General features: G+C 47.7%; 2 protein-coding genes across 2 annotated transcripts in view; one reads left to right on the top strand and one right to left on the bottom strand.

The window, feature by feature from the left end:
* The window catches only part of LOC101346654 (methylosome subunit pICln-like), a 100,335-nt gene extending 87,983 nt beyond the window's left edge, over positions 1 to 12,352 (bottom strand). The window contains 2 exon segments of the mRNA XM_012555740.2: positions 2,314 to 2,423; positions 12,318 to 12,352. Of these exon segments, the coding sequence (XP_012411194.1) occupies positions 2,314 to 2,423; positions 12,318 to 12,352 (145 nt within the window).
* Positions 12,336 to 15,553, top strand: part of GRHL3 (grainyhead like transcription factor 3) — a 22,839-nt gene continuing 19,621 nt past the window's right edge. Inside the window, exons 1-2 of the mRNA XM_023732011.1 lie at positions 12,336 to 12,416; positions 15,197 to 15,258. Coding sequence (XP_023587779.1) covers positions 12,351 to 12,416; positions 15,197 to 15,258 — 128 coding nt within the window. The 5' untranslated portion in view covers positions 12,336 to 12,350. The remainder of the gene's footprint in view (positions 12,417 to 15,196; positions 15,259 to 15,553) is intronic.

Genomic DNA, 15,553 nt, shown 5'->3' with positions numbered 1-15,553 from the left:
TTCTGGTAGCTAGCAGGAGAAACCAGGCTTCTAAAACAGACTCTCCTCTTCTTGCCACCCTCGGAGACGAGTGGACAGAGACGAGAGGTGAACACTCTTTTTTTCTATCTACTCAAGAGATGTTTTAAGCACTTGAAAACCTACAGGGCACAGCAGTTGGTGGGTCCTGATTGCAGACAGGTTTCCATGATGCTAGCTCTTGGGTTCTCCTGGGTTGGCCAACTATTTCACAGTACAATCACTGAAGTTAACAGACATCAGATTTCTCTTGAATGAATTCCCTGGGTTGACACATACAATCAGAATAAGGGCAGGAGCATTGGAGCACTTGGGTTCCAGTCCCAGCTCTATCCCTCATTAGCTATGTGACCTTGGGCAAGTCACTTCACCTATCTGAGCCTCAGTTTTTTCATTTGTAAATTGTGGCCAATAGTGGTACCCACCTCATGCAGTTATTGGTGATTCAACGAGATAAGAGCTTTGGTTTGGTTTAAAGTCTGGTAAGGAGCAAGTTGATAACACCACTGTAACTCTACACAAAAATAACCAATCTGGGAGCGTTTCCAAACCCTGTGCGTTCCATTTTTCCATACTTTGAACACCTGCACCCCGTGCCCCCCCCCCCCAAAAAAAAGCTTATGATGTGTCTCCATCCCACTTACTATCTGCAGGTTAAAACCTCAGAAGCTGCAGGCAGAATCTATTATTGCTGTTCCATAGGGGGTAAGTGTCCAGAAGCTGTGTTACTTGAACAGAAAGAGTTCCTGCTTTTCTCCTTAACGACTTGGGTTTGAAGTCAGATCTGCTGACAGCTGAGGCTTCTCTGTGGATCCTTTTTTAAAGGCAGGGCAATTTCAGGGAAAATCTGAGTGTAGCGTGTTGTGAGGGGAGCCTGTGCCTGCTGAGGCCACCATTTGAGATTATAATAGTAAGGCCTCAGTGCCTGGGGCTCAACTGCCCCGACCAAATGTTCCCTTGCAAGTTCTTGAGCTGCTGCCGCTGCTGTGGCCAGGTCTTTTCTGCCATATTCCTTCCAAAAGTGCCCAGGTTAAGAGTAAATCCTGGATCCTGGAGTAAATCTTGAGCTCTGACATAACGACCAACTCTCGTCAGTCTTCAGCGTAGTGAGAAAAAATGGATTTGCATCTTCTAAGTTCTGCCACTTTCCAAGTGCAGTATCGTGGTGAATTTGTCTTCCTTCTGACTCTCAGCTTCCTCACCTGTAAACTGAGGACTACAAACACCTACCTGGCAGGGGAAGGAGTGTACTGTGAACCACCCGGCCAGAGTAGGAGCTCCAGAAACGAAAGCCCTGATTACTAGGCCTCAGGTAGAAGGCTGCACTTCCAAGGCAGGATCTTGAGGAGCAAGGAGGCCAAGGCGTTGTAGTTAGAAACCAGCTCGAGGCAGCTGGCGAGTGGCGAGGGCACGGGCCTTTCATGTGGTCGGGCTCAGCGTCTGGGAGCATCGCCAACCCAAGGCCTCCCTGAGCAGCTCAGGGTGGCTCCAGCCCGCAGCATTTAGCTGCCCTCGGGGTACAGCAGCAGCTACAAGGCATTCTGGGGTAGCGGCCTGGGGCGCAGGAAGTTGCTGCCCCGTCGGCGCCTGGGTGCTGCCTGCGCGCTGCCACCGCTGGGGTTCCCGGCCGCTGCCTTACCCCTGGTATCGAGACTCCTCAAGAGCGGGAATCTCGGTGTTACCGCCTGGCCCTTTCGAAATTCTAACTGTAACGGTGCCCGGAGGGCCTACTGTGTGTCCAGTGTACCTGCACAGTCTCATCCCAAACCCTTGAGCAGTCCTGCGAGGTAGACATCGTTTACAGGCTAGGAAACGAAGGTTCAGCGAGAGTAAGTGACTTGGCACATAGTAGGCCTATCGAATGGAGGCGCATCAGGACTCCCCTCTACAACCTTGTTCCTTCTGCAGCCAGGGCCCCTACCCCCGTCTGGAATCTTCTCCCTTCCCAAAGCCTTGGAGAGCCGCCACTGAGGGATAGGCAGATGGGGGTCAAGAAACGATCGCAGTCAGAGACGACCGCGGGCCTCCGCCCGACAGTCTATCTGATCTCCCCGAGCACAGGCTCCAGACTGCCTGGAGCGCTGAAAGAGTTAACCAGGAACGCCTCCCCGCTGCGGTTTTGTGGTCGAAACCATGATTGCCAGGAGCAAATTTTTGTCGTGCACGAGGTGTGTTATTAAAAGTCGAGTTGCGCTGCTGGTGAATGAAAAGTTAAAAGCCCTCATTAAGCTCCGGCTGTAAAACAGGAGGACTGGGCAGGGAAGCTGCGAGACCACGCTAACGGCGGCGGCGGACCTGGTGTGCGGCGCTCCTGCCGCTCCGCGGGCTCCTGCCCGCGCGGGGACAAGGCGCTCAGTCTCAGCAGTGTGTGGCCACAGCCGGGCTGGTCCTCAGGAGTCCCGCGCCTTAGGAAGAGGAGGAGAGAGGAAGGGCAGCAGGGGAACCACAAACAGGATCTTCCAAGCTCTGTTTTGTTAAAACTAAAATAATAGCCAAGCATTTATTGAGTGCCAACTCTACACCAGACGCTGTGTCGAGTACTGGATAAATACGCTATCTCCTTTAACCCTCACTCCAATCCAATGAGGGACAGAAGTGTAATGGCAGGTTTGCAGAGAAGAGGACTGAGACTTGGCTCAGGCTTGCCCAAGGTCTTACAGCAGAGCTGGGATCTTAACTGAGGGTCTAGAACAAATGCACCCACACCCAGTATGCCACCCTTCCTCCTATCTGCATGCACCAGAAGGAGATAGGTCACACTGTTAAATAGTTATCTCTAAGCGGTGGAATGTTAGGTGAATTCTATTCCCTGCTGCCTATTTTTCTGTATGTTCCACGTTTTATATATTTGTTGTAATTTCCAAACCTATGTTACTTTTGAGATGGGGTTGAGGGAGGAGTGTCAAAGGAGGGGTAGTCATTATTATTTTTTTTTTATTGTACTTCAGGTGAAGGCTTACAGAATAAATAGTTTCTCGTGAAACAGAAGTACACATGTTGTTTTATGACATTGGTTAACAACCCCACAACATATCAACCCTCTAACTTCTCAGTCTTTTTTTTGGTGGAAATACACGTAGCCAAAGATACACCATTTCAAAAACTTCTACATGCACAGTTCAGTGACATTGACTACGCTCTTCCAATTGTGCTGTTATTCGCACTTAAGATGAAGGCTTACAGAACAAAATAGTTTCTCATTTAACAGTTACTACAAATGTTGCCCTATGACAATAGTTAACAATCTCACAACACATCAACAATATCCTTACTCAACCTTGGGTTCCCTATCACCAGCTTCCTTGTCCCCTTCTGCCTTCTGGCCCTTGTCACTGGACTCCTGTACCTCGTTAGTCTCATTTGGTTTTACGGGGCTGTGTTAGTCATTATTTTTAAGAGAGAGTCTGTTGGTTTGCTTAGAACTGTGTTCTCAAAGTGTGGTCCTGGACCAGCATCATCATCATCATCACCTGGGAACTTGTTAGAAATGCAAATTCCAAGCCCCACCTCAGACTTTTTGAATCAGAAACTCTGGGGGTGGAGCTCAGCACAGTATGTGTTTTAACAGGCCCTCCAAGTGATTCTGATGTACATTCAAGTTTAAAAACCACTGGCCTAAAAGACCTTGCAGGGGATCGTGAGACTAGAGGCGCAGTGTAGATTCCGAGTCAGCAGGCTGAGAGCTTTGCTCTGGGGTCACACAAGGTGTCTGAAGACCAGCTTTGCCACATATGGGTTGGGTGATTTTTGGATAAGTTTCTTAACCTCTCTAAGCCTCAGTTTCTATGTGTGTATAATAGCAATAATAACATCTGCCTCACAGGGCATGTCTGAGGATGAAAACGCGCAGGGTCTAACTGTATTTGATAACTTAGCTCCTTTTCCTTTCCTCCCCTCCCTGAAACTCAGCTTTCCCACTATAAAATGGGGCAAATAACCCTGGCGGAAAGCCTTCCTCTCTCTATTCCTTTTGCCTCCTAAAAAGGTCAGAGCAAATTACCTAGTGAAGGTCCTGAAGGGAAATTGTCTCATCAATATTTGGTGTTATTTCACTGGGCCTTCCCAGAAGATCAGTAAGAATTGGGAACTTCTTGGGGGCAGGGACAGCTCCATGTCCTCAGTGCCCAGCACAGGGTCTGTCACAGAGTAACCCTCCGTAAATGTTTGTTGAATGAATCAGTGAATGAATGAGTGAAGGGATGTGGCACCCTGGGTTTAGAGGTGCATCAGTTGAACAATAGAAGGGAGGGACCCAAAAGAAGGGGAATATAACATGAAAGCAAAATTCCCATAGAGGTGAGGTTTTTTCAAAGAAGAGAAAGTAAGTTTCTGGTATAATTAGAAAATGGCACATAATTAATTTATATACAACTACAATCATTGGCTGGAGCCTGAGCATCCTCAACTTGCCCACCTGGATCCAGATGATGAAGTTGGCTGTGCTTGCCCTCTTATCTGGGAATCTCCAAGCATCAGGCCTGCTTCTGCCCACTGGGAAGAGGTGTCCCATTTTATAGGCAGGAGAAAAAGTAAGGCTGTGAGTTGTCATGCACTTTTCTGGGGACTACCCCACAAAGGATTAGTAATAATGATAATAGTAATATATAGTTCACATTATTACATGCCGCCATTGTGCTGATCACTTCACCTGTATTATCTCATTCCATCTTACAGCAGTAATATGTAACAAAGTTGTTGTAACAATTCAGTAAGACAATGACTGTAAATTGTTTAGCCAGCACTTGGCACTTGGTAAGCCCTCAATGAATGGTAGCTATCATAATAATTCTATGAGGCTAGTACTGTCATCTTCCCCTATTTTACAGGTCAGAAAACAGGCACAGAGATGTCAAGTTACTTGCTTAAAGTCATACAGCTAGTAAGTGGCAGAGCTGGAACTGGAACACCAGGTATGGGTGGCTATGGGGCCTACTCCTATAACCATGAGTGTATAGTGTCTCATTCAAACTGGAACCACCACAGAGCCATGCTCTAGGCTCTGCTATTTCCCCCTTGAGGTCCTCAAATGAGCCCCCTTCCCATGTGACAAGGCACATTTCACAGCCTGTGCATTCAGAACACTAGATGGGCCACTGGCAGGCTCAAGAGCCCCTGTCATGCCCAGGGAACACCTTGTGTGGGGCTGACTGGAAAATGATTCCTCCATGAGTAGGGCCTCCCTGTGGGTTATTAGCGAGTGTGATTGATCACTGCTAATGAGGCTGGGTGGCTCACAGCAGGGTTTGGCAGGCCATTGACTGGGTGTATCTGGGTGTCAACACCCAGCTCAGGCAGCCCCTGGAACTCTTCCTCCTCAGGCTGCAGGGCAGCGGGGCCCAGCTTGCTGGCATCTACCCTGTGCCGGGCACCTCCCTACATGGAGGTTGAGGCTACTGCCTTGGTGGTGAGTTCTCTTCCACCTTCTGTAAAATTAAGTAAAAGTCCTTACTTTCCCATCTCTGAATTACTGAGATGCCTATAAGACAGGGCAGTGATTGAACTAAGCACTGGATAGGAAGATAGGAGGCTTGAGTTCCAATCCTGTTATATGCTACCTGTCTTTAGGCAAGTCACGTCTCCACTCTGGGGCTAGATTTCTAAGGTCTCTTTGCACCCTAAATTGTTAGGATCCTAAGAGAAGGAAGCAATGTGTAAAACCTTCAACTAATGACTGGGCAAGCATTAGTTTCTTTGGGAGTTATAAGTGCCTCAGCTAGAAAGCAGTGGGCATTTCGAGTCAGAAAGGACTCGGGGTGAAATCCTACTTTTCTCTTGGCTTCCTCCATCCTTATGCCTAGAGTGATGCACGTTGGAGTCAGGAGCCTAAGAGGCTGATGGCGCATGGAGCAACTGGTACCACATCCCTCCCATGCTGTGGGCCCAGAGTGAACTCTTTGCACAACCCCACAGGCTAGGGAGGCCTCAGGAAGTAAGGCTGATCAGATAGACCCCTGAGCTCCTCTCTCTTGATCGTGTATTCAGTTCTCTCCCAGGGAGGCTGTGAGGAGGCAGCCTGGTGAAGGTTGTTTATGCTGAGAGCCAGAGAACTTGGTTCTAGGCTTGATACGGTGAGGTACTAGCTGAGCAGCCTTGGGCCAGCCAGTGGCCCTCTCTGTGGGTCAGTTTTTCTTGCTATCAGTTGAGGAGAGTCATACCTTCCCTCCCTACCTACAAGAGCATTGTGGGATCAGAGGTGATGACAGATGTATGAGAAGCATGTTGAAAAATGTAACACACTATGCAAATGTGAGTAATTATCAAATCTCGGACTTGAGTTTCCTCCTCAGTGGGCTGGCCTTCCTTGAAACAAGGTTACATATGCAAAGCACCTGGCTCACACCTGGAACACAGTAGGCAGGCAAGCTCTGGGAATTGTTCCAGGCTTATGCCTTTGGTGTTACCTTCCCTCTCATCTGGAATGTCCAAGGTCCTCCCCTCCCATCTCCCTTCTCACTCTTCCCTACCACCCCTCTTCTCAACCAACATCCAGCCACTCCCCAGAGTTCAATCAAGTCAGAAGTCCTCCTGCTTCTTTTCCTTCATAGCTTTCTTCACCTATTTGATATTGGCTGTTTGTTTACGTGATCATGTCTGTTTTGCTGCCACTAAAATGCAGCCTCCATGATAGCAGGGTGACCTTGTTGTCTTATTCTTCTAGGACAGGGTCTGGCACATAATAGTTACTTGATATTTGTTAAAGTGATGGATGGATAGTTGGATGGATAGATACCATCCATCCGGGTTTATTTTATTTTCCCCTCTCGCCTACATTTCTTCTTGGAAACGAGTGGTTTGGTGGAAAAGTGACTAGTCACGGAGTCCCCAGGCCGGGTTCCAGAGGCCCAGCTTCGTAGCTCACTGTGCCAGTCCCCTGGGTCAGGTCACTTAACGTCTCCTGTCTATTTCCTGGTCTGTGAAGTAGGGATAATGACACTTCATGTATGTTGAGAGGCTCCACGAGATAATGAATGTGAAAGTCAAGGCAAGGGGTTATTATGCTGTCTCTTTTGTTTTGACATAGAACCTGCTTCACAGATAGGAGGCTCGAGAAGGATGTTACTTTAAGAACCTCAGGCAGAGTCTCTCCTTAACTCTCATTTGGTGGCTCTGAAGTGATGATGATGGTGATGATGGCTGTTATTTACTGAGTGATTATTCTCTGCCAGGCTCTGGACTAAGCACCTTCCTTACCCTAATGCACATAATTCCTCTAACCACCCATGAGATAGGGCCGGTTATTAAGCCCATTCTAAAGTAGCCACCCTGATGACTTTCCATCACATTGCTGTTCAAGTTTTCTTCATAACACTTATCACTAACTAAAATTAACCTATTTACCTACTTGTTTATGGTCTGTCTTCCCTAATTAGACTCCATTCCATGGGAGCTGAGCCTTATCTGCCTTGTTCTTGGCTGATTCTCCAGTGCCTGGGAGGGTACCTGACTGGCACATAGAAGACACTAATAGACCCATTTAACAGATGAGGAAATAGGCTCAGAGGGGTTAAGTGCCTTACCCAGGGATACATAGTTACCTGGGTCTGTCAAGCTCCAAACCCATGGGTTGTTACCCCAATGCTACTTCCTCCCATGGTGACCTCATAGGATGGGAGTCCTCAGATTTTCCCTCTTTGTCTGGCTCTGTCACCCATGAATAAGGCTCACTCCTTCTTGGACCCCTTTTCTCATTCATCCTGTATAAGCTCCTGGGACAACTCTCCTCTCTCTCTCTCTCACCCATTGAGTCCTCAACACTTATTTCCAGCCTTCAAGAAAGCAAGGAGCCCAAAGTTCTTGGATTTCAGAATTTGGCACATAAGTCACTGCCAACCTTGTCCATAGTCAGGATTTTCTAGAGGCCAAATGCTCAGTCTTGGAACAAAGAGTTGATTGGTAGCACGAGCAGGAATGGGACCAGGACACTAGGGCTCCCAATTCCTGGCCAGAAACCCTTTTACTTTCTTACTTAGTCCCTCCTGCCTTGTGTGGGTGGGGAATCCCTTTCTGTCTTGCAGCAGAGAATTGGTTCAGTGTATTCCCATTCAAAAAACCAAACCCCTTGCCGTCAAGTCGATTCCAACTCATAGTCACCCTATAGGACAGAGTAGAACTGCCCCATAGAGTTTCCAAGGAGCCTCTGGTGGATTTGAACATGCCAACATTTTGGTTAGCAGCTGTTGCACTTAACCACTATGCCACCAGGGTTTCCTAGTGTATTCCAGAGGAGGGGAATTTCCAGACTAGGAAAGGCATCTAGAAAGGAGGCTAGCATATCTTGGAGTCTAACAGGTCCAGGTTCAAGTTGAGCCTTTCCCATTTACTAGTTGAGTAACCTTGAGCAGGAGATATCACCTGTTTGAGTCTCAATTCCCCCTTCTGGAAAAGGGGAAAAGAATACCTATCTCTTAGGGCTGTTGTGAAGAGTAGATGGGATGACACAAGAAAATCAATTGGCTCAGTGTCTGCCTATATTAAAAGCTTAATGTATGGTATTAGACTTTGGGATCCCAACAGGATGGATTGGAGAACCCTGTAGTCCAGAAAATTCTCTCAGGTGAACAACAAACATTGTGCTTTTGTTTCTGGTATGATTTTATCTTTGTCTTCTAAAATTTAATTTTTTAAAACGGGTAAGATAACAGCTCATCAAAACTGATAATGGTCATCATTAGCAAATTGGTGCACCAGGCCCAGATCTGCCACTGACTTGCTCTGTGACCATGTCTTGTACCTCTTTGCAGCCCCTCAATGTCTAGCTCCAAGCCGGACACCAGAGCACAGTAATAGCTCACATGTATTAAGCACTTACTATGTGTCAGGAACAGTTCTAAGCATTTTTCGTGTGTTGATGCACTTAATCCTCACAGTGATCCTTTTATGAGACCCATTTTACAAACGAGGAACAGTGCCAAGCTCTGGGGGTTCCAGTTGACCTGGGGGCTGTGGCCCACCAGGTCTTTCCCTGCTTCCCTTATGCCTGCTTGATTTGGGAGTTTCCTTTGCCCCAGGGCTGCGCATGGGGTGAAGGTGGCTTCCCTGGGCTTGCTCAGTGATTTCCTCTAACCCCAGGCCCAGGAGGCAGCTAGGAGGGGCCTCTTCTCACAGCTAAGTCTTGAGGCCCCTTGATTTATTGCAGCAGAAACTCGGGGTGTGCCTCCCTTTCCACACCCCTGCAGCAGAAAGGTTTCTGTCATTTCTCTTTCTTGTGTGACAGCTCCCTCCTTCTCAGAGCCCAATGCCCTGTACCTTGAGGCCCAGTGGGATAGGAGGCACTGTGGGCTGGATGAAGCCTCCCCGCCCCAACCTGCCTGGGTGTGGCCTGGCTGCTGCTCCCACTCTGGGTCTGAGAATGTAGGCAGGAGCCACTGGGCAGCAGAAAGGCCCTTCCTGTGGCATGATTTGCAAAGGTCTTTGCCCACCCACTAGTCTGCCACAGTGCCTGAAATTCTACCACTAAGACTTTATTCTTCTGTGGTAAGGATTGCCCTCCTGCATTATGGTAAAACATGGCTTTGATGCTTGGCAAACCTGGGTTTAAGTCCTGGTTATGTTATGTACTAGGTGGGTGATCTTGGGCATTTTATGATCCTCTCCAAGTCTTAGCTTTTTCATCTGTAAAATGAAGCAAATGATCCTTACCTTGCAACCAGTAATCAGTTGCCATCGAATTGATTCTAGTTCATGGTGACCCCATGCGTGTCAGAGTGGAACTGTGCTCCATAGGGTTTTCAATGGCTGATCTTTGGGAACTAGATTGCCAGGCCTTTCTTCCTAGGCACCTCAAATCTCCAACCTTTCGGTTAGCAGCCAAGCATATTACCCATTTGCACTACCCAGGGACTCCTCCCTACCTTGTAGTGTCCTTTAAGGGAACAGAGCTAATGAATGGAGAGTGATCATCTACACAGTTGCCCCTGGGTATCCAATAGCCGCTGGGGATTGGTTCCAGGACCCCCTGGAAAATCTACAATGCTTAAGTCCCTTATATAAACTAGTGTAGTATTTGCATTAACCTATGCACATCCTCCTATATAAGATTATTTATAATACCTAATGCAATGTAAATGCTATGTAAATAGTTGTTTGATCACAATTACGGACTTCCTGTGGAAGGTAGCCTTTCCCTTCTCTGAGTTTCTTGGGCTCTTCTGGGAACACGCACGCTGCGTGGGCATCAGCCAATGCCGTCTCTCCCATGATCTTGAAGTTGTTGAAGCCGTAACGCTTTACAGAGCTAGCCAGCCCTCACTTACTAGCCTGAAACTTATGCCTCTCGTTCTCCTCAAACCCCTCACCCACTAGTCTTTTGAGAGATTACTTTGACCACTTCATTGCTTTTAAACAAAAACCAAACCCGTTGCCACTGAGTCGATTCTGACTCATAGCGACCCTACAGGACAGAGTAGAACTGCCCTGTAGGGTTTCATTGCTTTTTAGGAGCCATTTTTTTTCCTAGAAACAAAGGGTGTGGACAACACAAGCAGCAAACAAAGGAGTTGTGGAGGCAAATGATGCTCCAAACGACAAGTGCTGGAGAGAGACTGGGGAGCTGTGAAATGTGTGGGAGGCTACGGCAGGGTATGCCTAGGCGGCATTTCATTTGCGGAGATTCAGCGCAGTGCTTGGTGCGTGGCAAATTCAAGTTTTGCTTTTTGGAACTTTTGTCCCCTTGAATGTTTTCGATCCACGGTTGGTTGAATTCACGGATGTGGAATCTGCAGATACAGAGGGCCGACTGTATTATAATAAGTGGCAGCTGACATTGTTCCTATGTCCCTAACATGGGTGAGTGAGTCTCTCAGGCCCGTCTGGAAAGGGAGGCATGGGGGTACCAGGTGATCAGTCACTACCCACTTCATCTCTGGGTCTGTCTCTCCCCAGCCTGCCTGGCTGTCCCCATCTTTTTACCTACCGCTGTCCCTCACACACTCTTGCTCTAGAGTGAGCAAACCAGAACTTTCCTACCTCCGTGCCTTTGCTCACGCTGTAGAGCATATTCTATGCCAGCAATTATCCAAGTATGGTCCCAACACTAGCAGCATCAGCATCAACAGGGAACCCAGACCTACTGAATCAGAAACTCTGGGGATGGAGCCCAGCAATCTGTGTTTTTAACAAGCCCTCCCGGTCATTCTGAGAACACTATTCTGGATTACAGTATTACCTTGCCTGAGTTTGAATCCCTGCTGGGTCACTCACTGACTGGGACCTTGGGCAACTCCCTTAACTTCTCTGAGTTTCAGTTTCCTCATCTGTAAAATAGGAAGAGTAACAGTACCTGCCTTACAGGGTTGTTGTGAGAATTAAATGAGATACTCTATGAAAAGTGCTCAGCTCAGTGCCTACAACATGGTCAGTGCTCAATAAAGATTATATATTATTTTTATCATCATCACCGTTATTCTGTATTATGCCCCCATCCCTGCCTTCCCATGTCTGAGTGATATAATCCTCTATGCTGGGTGTTTCCAAATAAAATGTCTGCTTCCTCCAAAAAGCCTTCCCTGATCTCTTTCCTTTGAGTCCTTATGACTTGTCTCTTGGGGCTCATGCCTTGTATTTATTTGTCCACGCTTCAGGTCCTAGCAGTGCCTAGGTCCTAGCTGCCTCCGTGTGCCCTGCAGCATTGAACTCCAATTCCTGGCGCCTGAGCAGCTGCTGCAGGCACTCCACAATAAACGTGGCTCTTCAGTGCCATTTCCCAAGAGCAGGTTCTGCCTAAGGGCTTTCCTGCCCCAGCTCTCTCTGCCACTTGCCATGCTTTCTCCTTGACTAGAAATGATCCCCAGCCTTCTGTGCCTTTCACGGTCTTGAGGACAACTTCAGAAGAACTCATGCTGGGTTATCTAGAACTTTTATGCCTTGCAGCTTGTTATCACCATTGTCCTATAATGATTCTCCTTGAATAGGTATCTACTGTGCAAACATTTCATTGACTTCTCGCTATAGCCTTGGTAGGAAGGGATCATGGGCCCCATGTTATAGATGACGGAACTGAGGCCCCAGGTCTTCAGCTTTTAAATGGCAGCATTTGTTACTGATCCAAAGCAGCCTAGCTCCAGAATTTGTGTCCATTCCACTGCCCCAAGCTGCCTAATAGTGGCAGGAAAAGTGGCTTCAAGTTTGCAAGACTGATAACTCTGAATTCTTGGGCATTCATGGACCTTCCTCTGGGACAGCCTAAGTTTGACCCTCCTTACTTGCCTTTCAGTTTCAGGTCTGTGCGGCTGCTAAAGAATGACCCAGTCAACTTCCAGAAGTTCTCCTATGCTAATGAGGATGAAGCCTGGAAGACCTACCTGGAAAACCCCTTGACGGCCGCCACGAAGGCCATGATGAGGGTTAACGGGGACGATGACAGTGTTGCAGCCCTGAGCTTCCTCTACGATTACTACATGGTACGTTCGCCACCTGTGGGCGTGCCGCCTTAGACTGAACGTGTGTCTTCGCTTTCAGGCCTTATCGCTCAGCAGCCCACTGTGATCACCCCCAGTCCCTCACCATACTCTTTCTCACCTTTGAGGCTTTGCACATGCTTTTCCCTCTGCTTGGCACCTTCCTCTCTCCCCTTATTTCCTTGGCTAAGCCCTACTTTCAGCTTTCGGTCTTGGCCTAAATGTCACCTCATTCATTCATTGAGGGGGGAAGGCTTTCTTGGGTCGCCCATCCTGTGCCTCCTCTAGGGACCCTCAGCATCCATCATCATCATCATCCTTGACTCTAGCCTTAGAAATTTGCCATTTTCACACTTATTTCTCCATTTCCCCCAGAAACTGAGCTCTTAAAGGACAGGAACTATGTCATGGTCATTACTGAGTCCCCAGCACCCCGATACTGCCTGCCACACAGGCTTAACATATGTACTTGTTGAATGGATGCAAGTGTGACTCCTACCTGCCTCAGCCAAGCATACTCCATCACAGCAACACCTGACAATCCACCATCTTCTTCCTGCCCCTGTCCTGTGGATCATACCAGTTTCCTTGTCACCCCACCTCCCATTCAGCACCACCCCCCCCAACCTGGAACACACCTTCTGCTCTTCCAAGGCCTATCTTCTCTCAGAAGCTATCCTGCCACCTCATTCTCCTTCTCCTCAATGTCTTACTGTCCTTCCCACCTTTGCCACCACTGTATCCATTGTAACACCTCCTAAGGTTAAAGACTGCCTTTCGTGGTTCTCTAGTTGTTCCCAGGGCCTTGGCCTTGACTCCAGGAGACTGTCAGGAGTTAGATCATTCCATGTCTGCTAAGTGAAGCTTGAACCAGCCAGCGGTCACGAATACAAAATACACATGACATCATCCCTCCTACCTCTGATGCCCATGCCAGACTTTGCTAATGGGTTACAGCCTGCATTCCCGCTGAGGGTACATGAGGCTGCAGAATCTTTTTCAACCCAGTGCGCTAGGCAGCCCTGCCCATCTATCTGAATTGTCTCAAGAGAGCAAACTTATATGCCATCTTTGGGCTGGGTGATTGCTCCAAGAGACTTTCCCAGATTTGGGAATGGAGGCATTAATAGCCAGTTGTTGAGATAACTGGCTCTGAACTTGAAGATTTAAAGCCACCTTGCAAATAAGCCCCCAAACTTTATTAGCCTAAGACATATTTTATCCATCCTGTCATAAGGAAGAAGGCAAGTTCTTTGCATGAATGCAGAGAACCATGGGGGGTTCTGGATAGGAGAAGGCCCCCAGAGTATCTCTCTGGCTTTGGTTCTCATCCTAGAGTGATGTGGTCACCCCACTCCACCTCCTACCCAGCAGACTGACTTTCCTGACAGCATTGGGCCCAGGTCAATGGGAGGGGAATTTGAATTGGCTGCCTAAGTTTGGGGTTGTGGTGGGGGCCAGAATTCTGAGTCTGGGCTTAAACCCCAGCCTGAGATTTACAGCTTGAAGCTGGACCACAAAATAAAGTCCAACACCATCTTCCCTGGGCAGGAGGTCACTCCTTGGCCAGAATGGTGGGGACAGGCTCTGAAGGTGACACCTGTGGCATTTTAGTGAAATAGAGTGTCCTAGGAAGATACATATCCATTTCCGCTGCACCCTGTCCCCACCCCAGGCAGTGTGAGAGCGCTCTGGATTCAGAGGCAGCCCTGTGCATAGAGGACACAGTCTGATGTAGAAAGAGCACCAAGTTGTGAGATTGAGACCTAGGCCTGCTACAAACTGGCAGTGTGGCTTTGGACAATATAGTCCCAGAGGTGATCTTTTCCTGTTACTGAATGCTGGGCACTGTGCCAAGTGCCTTCCCCTATTCTCTTCCATGAGGTATGATTAAGAGCCCAGGCTTTAGAGTCACTGCACTAGACTGGAGTCCTAGTTCTAGCTTTATTAGCCATAGGGACAAATGACTTAGCTGCTCTAAGATATAAAAACATAATTGGAATTATGAAAGGTAACATTTACATAGTGCTTCCTATGTGCCAGGTGCTGGTCTAAGCATTCACAACAACCCCTGGGGTTGGTATTATTATTTTCCCTGTTTTTACAGATGAGGACAATAAGGTACAGAGAGGTTAAGGGTCTTTCTCAAGATCACACAGCCAGTATGGAGCAGATCTAGGAACTGAACCCAAGAAGTCTGGATTTAGAGTCCATGCTCCTAACTGCTAATACAATACAGCCTGTTTGGTCCTCAGCTTCCTTATTCATCTAATGGGCATAATATTAGTAGCTATGTCAGAGTGGTTGTGAGGGTTAAATAAGAGAACACATAGAAGGCATATAGTGCAAGATCTAGTGCATAGGAAGTACTCAATTAAAAAACAGTGAATATTGTTTATGAATAAGTCTTCACAATCTCCTTGAAGTAGGTGTTGTAATCACCCACTTCACATATGAAAAAACTGACGCTCAGAGAGGTGCAGTCATTTATCCAAAGTCACACAACATTTTTGAGTGGAAAGCTCGGACTCAAACCAGGCCTTCTGACTTCAAATTTCATGCTGTAAGCTGTTAAGCTTGGGGTACTTCTTCCCACTCTGGCCTTTCATTACCCTAAGGTGGGGGTCAGACTAGATGACGGCTAGAGTTCCTACCAACTCTAAGGACTTGCAGATTTCCCCCAGTGACTATGCCCTGCCAAGGCCATAGGAGGGGGTTGAGGCTCCTGACAGCCAGATTGCAGCCAAGAGCCATGCATTAATCGTTTCTTCCTCTCCTCTCAGGGCCCCAAGGAGAAGCAAATACTGTCCTCCAGCACTGGAGGCCGGAACGACCAGGGAAAGAGGTGAGGCTCACCAATGCCACCATCTCTGCCTCTTTACCCTCCCCCACCTCCAACCCTGGCCACTTTAATGCAGGGCTGACTTACCCATTAGGCATAGGAGACACAGAGCCTAAGGCTCACAATACTTTTAGGAGTCTACCAAAATGTTATGATTTTTTTTTAAAAATCAAAAGAAAAATAAAACGAATATGACCAAACTTGGATTATATTTGTCTTTATACCAATGCAATTGTAAAATATATTTTTAAATATTTTTTTTATGGAGGAAGGAACCCATGAAGGCAAAAGAGCCTAG

The sequence above is a fragment of the Trichechus manatus genome, unplaced genomic scaffold, assembly GCF_000243295.1.
Source record: "Trichechus manatus latirostris isolate Lorelei unplaced genomic scaffold, TriManLat1.0 scaffold00048, whole genome shotgun sequence".
Taxonomy (NCBI): Eukaryota; Metazoa; Chordata; class Mammalia; order Sirenia; family Trichechidae; genus Trichechus; species Trichechus manatus.
Note: the sequence above shows the minus strand (reverse complement) of the source record. Positions and strands in the feature narration are given on the sequence as shown.